This window comes from Stegastes partitus, unplaced genomic scaffold (genome assembly GCF_000690725.1).
Source record: "Stegastes partitus isolate 25-593 unplaced genomic scaffold, Stegastes_partitus-1.0.2 Scaffold1187, whole genome shotgun sequence".
NCBI classification, from domain to species: Eukaryota; Metazoa; Chordata; class Actinopteri; family Pomacentridae; genus Stegastes; species Stegastes partitus.
Genome location: NW_007578918.1, coordinates 143,729 through 147,856, shown reverse-complemented (window position 1 = coordinate 147,856; position 4,128 = coordinate 143,729). Strand labels below are relative to the sequence as shown.

At 45.8% G+C, this 4,128-nt stretch overlaps 1 protein-coding gene across 1 annotated transcript in view; it reads left to right on the top strand.

Annotated features, from left to right (window-relative positions):
- The window catches only part of LOC103368676 (protein-methionine sulfoxide oxidase MICAL2-like), a 93,761-nt gene that overhangs the window by 79,542 nt on the left and 10,091 nt on the right, over window positions 1-4,128 (top strand). Inside the window, 2 exon segments of the mRNA XM_008297117.1 lie at window positions 127-278; window positions 375-733. Coding sequence (XP_008295339.1) covers window positions 127-278; window positions 375-733 — 511 coding nt within the window.

Genomic DNA, 4,128 nt, shown 5'->3' with positions numbered 1-4,128 from the left:
ACAGAACCAGCTGGTTCTGATGAGGTTCTGGAGGAGAATTTCTCAGATTTGGTTGGTTGTATAAGGATTGAGTCGTGGGTGTGAGTGAATTCATTCCACGTTTTCTGTCCTCTGATGTTTCTTCAGGTACAAGCAGAAGCCGATAAGCCTCAAACCAAGTCGGGCCAGAACGGAGAAACACCGGAGAGCTCGTCGCCTTCGGCCTTCCAGGCCATCGCCAACGCCTTCAGGAGGACGTTCAGCGTGACGCAGCACGGCTCCACCGCTGCAGCCGCCATGTTCGTACTTCATTTGTATATAACTTTATGTAAACGCTGCGTTGGAGCCTCTGGCGGTGTCGTCATGTCGGTCCGGTTTGTGTGTCCCTCAACCAGGAGACCCAAACGCGACGGAGCCAGGAAGCCGAGGCCGATGTCCGAGGGAGCGTTCAGCTTCAGCTCGCTGTTCGGCGCCGCGACTCCGGACTCGTCCACGGAGCAGAAGAGGGCCGGCTGGGCGGCGGACCCGTGGGGTTCCGGTCGGGACCTGCCCTCGCTGCTGCAGCAGGTTTCCCTGAAGGGCCGCAGGGACTCCGGAGGGGTTTTCTCCGACGACATGGGCTCGCTCCCTCGCCGCAGAGTCGACCTGTTCTCGTCGCTGAGGCTGAGGAAGAGGGAGGTTTCTGAGAGCGAAGGGAAGGACCACGAGGTCCAGAGGGAGATCAGGACCATCCTGTCCAAACTCAGAAACAAAGGTCCGATCCACCTGTTGCTGATTCCTTTATTTCACTAATATTTAATGTGTGAACCGGTTATAAGGGTCCACGCAGAGCGACTCAGGTTCGTTAGAAAAGTCATTAATCAGCAGGAAGTCCGATCAGAAGCTGTAGAACCAGTAAAAGCACAAGAACGCCTCGAAATGAGATCAAATTCCTTGAAATCAGTACAAACCTCCAAAAAAATCCCCAGATTTTGCTTTTTAAAAGCATCAGCGGGATGCTTTCTGATTATTTTTATCTTACTTTGAGCTAATTTGTTGTGTTTTTTTTAAGCTAACTGATCTTTTTCTTTACATGTCAGATGCTAAACTTCTTTCAAGCTGTGTGTTTGGACACTTTGGGGCATCGCAGCGACACAATATTGTTGCTCTTATATTTGATTTTAACTTCAAAACGTCAAAGAATGCAATAATGATTCCTCTACGGTGTCGAATCCAACAGATCAAATATAAAAAACTGTAAATATGACAGTAAAATAAGATTAAATCGATTAAAATATTATAAAATCAGCTGCAATGCTGACTTCAACACCTGCTGTCTTTTAAAATAAATCACCCTCAGACGGACCAACGCCTGTGTTTGAGTGAAATCAGAGCATGTTCATGTTATTTCTGATCCCTGAAGCCCAGCGCTGGGTTCTCTTTATAAACATAAAAATAAACATTTATCAGAACTGGAAACTGTAAAATCAGAAAAAAAAACTTCAGACTTTTACCTGAAGATCGGCTCGGCTGCGACCAACCGTCCCGTGATAGACGTTCAGAGCTCATTGGGCTGAACTTTCGGGTCGTGTTCACACAGCAGACGGTTCAGAGTTCAACATTTACACAGTCAGACTTCTACAGTATGTACAGCCGGTTTGTCTACAGTCTGGGCAGCAGCTGTGGCACGTTCGATCAATTTCTGTCAGTAGTTTTTCAGTAGATGTTTTCTTTGTTTTTTCTCCCCTGAAAGAGGTTCTACCGGTTCTGGTCTTCACGTGGCCTAAAACAGCCAAACTCCTGCTGCAGAACCGGACCTGTGGAGTCTATTCTTCCTGTCCTGCGTCCATCTTTTATTACATCACTGATTTCAGCTGCTATTTATACTCTGGATGTCCCCGTTTAGTGTGTTCTGTGTGCTGACATCATGCGTCCTGCATTTTATCTTTGGTCCCGTTCTGCTGAAGAACACAAACAGTCAGACGGATGAATCAGATTTATGACTAAGACCTCCGGAGAACCATGAGTCACTTCCCTGCTCCAGCGGACCAACTGGACTCCACCGCGTCATACGTGTGTCCTTGTAGAGCTTTAGTTCTGCCGTGACGGACCCACATTCTGCTATAAAAAGCATCCTGATGTGCCCCCTCGGAGGGCCCCAACCCCCAGATTGAGAACCACTCGCTGGTGTTGGTGGTCCAACTGAGAACGTTTTGTTTTTCAGTTCTTTTGTAAAGGGACTTTTGCTTTGTAATTTCAAAACATATATATATATATGTATATATATNGAGCTGAAACAGGACGAATATGTTGCTAACATGCTAAAGTGACCTGATGAACAGTTTAGCTAATGTTGGTCTAAAAACAGCCTCGTGGCGTCACAGACAGCAGATTCTTTCTCTTGTTTTTGTCCATTCGATGAATTTTTTTTTTTTCTCAGGACACTTGAGAGAAACAAACTTGACTTTTATTTACCAGCTCGTTTGGTCACATGACGAACAGTAAAGCGTCGTTTCCTGTTTCCTCTGCAGATCGCAGCAAACACAGTAATCGATGGAAACGGAAGATCAGAGCGAGTGAGTGGCTTTTTAATTCTGTCTCTTTATGGTGCTGAACCTGTGTTTGATTCCAGTAAATGTTCCGGCGATCAGTCAGACGGGCCGAACCAGAACCTCTACTGCAGTACTTTCATGCTAAGGTTTATTTGCTTTCACTTCAGTAGAATGCCTCTTGCAGGACTTTTACTTGTATTGGAGTTTTGTTTTTTTTTACGTTTCACTGTGAATGCTGCTTCCAATCCTAATAAAAGCTTTCAGTTGTAACTCTGTTGTCGTGCCACATGTTGAACACTGGAGGTCAGTGTTGCTCAACTTTCTTGTTGACGCTGGTTTCTGTCTCGTCTGACAGTCGTGGCCCAGAAGAAGCTTTGTTTTCCTCATTAGTTTTGCGTTGAGCCTCCCTCTCCGTTCGCTCCGGTAGATAAACGCTCCCAGTGCTTTCAGGTAAAGTGTCTCCTGCTGTGTCTGTGTCGGCAGCCTTCCCTCTGATGCTCATCAAGCACTTCCAGAGAAGCTCGGCGCTGGACGAGGAAGGGCCGGAGACTGTTCCTGAAGCCGACTCGGACTTCGAGGACGTCGCTTCGACAGACAGACTAACCGTACGTGACCTGTAGTTTATCCAACACCGATTCAGTGCAGTGGTGGTTCAGTAGTTTGTTGACTCCTCTGGTTCTGTTTCATCAGAGCCGCGACGGAACGACGTCGGCAGAAACCCAGAAGCCTTCGGAGGGAAGTGAGAAGAACGGAGATCGTTCGGCTGCAGTCACTGAAGTCTGCGGCTCGTCCACCCTGAAGAAACGCCTGGTGTTATCGACTTCTGACAAAGAGAAGCTGCTGAACTGGGAAGTGCTGCAGAAACCAGACGAACCTCCCAGTAACACCAACACACAGCAGCAGGTGGAGACTGGGTTCAGTGTTTGTCCAAAGAAGAATCAATCTGACCTCCTCAGAACCCGCTGGTTCTGTATCTGCAGAACCTTCATCTACTGACCAGAGTTCTACCTTCAGACTGTGAATGTTCCAGAGGTCCAGGTCCTTCAAGTCCACAGAGGAGGCTCCAGGTTTATCACCTTAATGGACTTTTTCCATCATTTCTGAGCCTCAGAACTTCATCAGTACAGCAGATAGACACATGACATTTAGGAGGAAGAACACATCTGGGTTCTGGTAGAACCTGACACCAGATCAGTTCTACATCCATCCAGGAGTCTCAGTCTGACCACTAAATTAGTTGTTTGTTGAGGACCTTTTTCTTTTTTTCTATAATTTTCGAAAAGTTTCAGATAATCTGAATAAAATTTGTAGTAATTTTGGAAACATTTCTGAGTGACTTCAGACTCTTTAAAGTCTTTTTGGACACATTTCGGGTCATTAAGGAAAACTTATATCATTACAAACAATTCTTTAATCATTTTAGACATTTCAAGTTATTTCTGAGTAATTCTGAACAACTTCTGTGATACTTTGAACAAATTCTGGTTATTTTTGGACTATTTTAGGTCAGTTTTAACCATCGTTGCTCTTCACACCGTGACTCCTGGATGGATGTAGAACTGATCTGGTGTCAGGTTCTAGCAGAACCCAGATGTGTTCTTCCTCCTAAATGTCATGT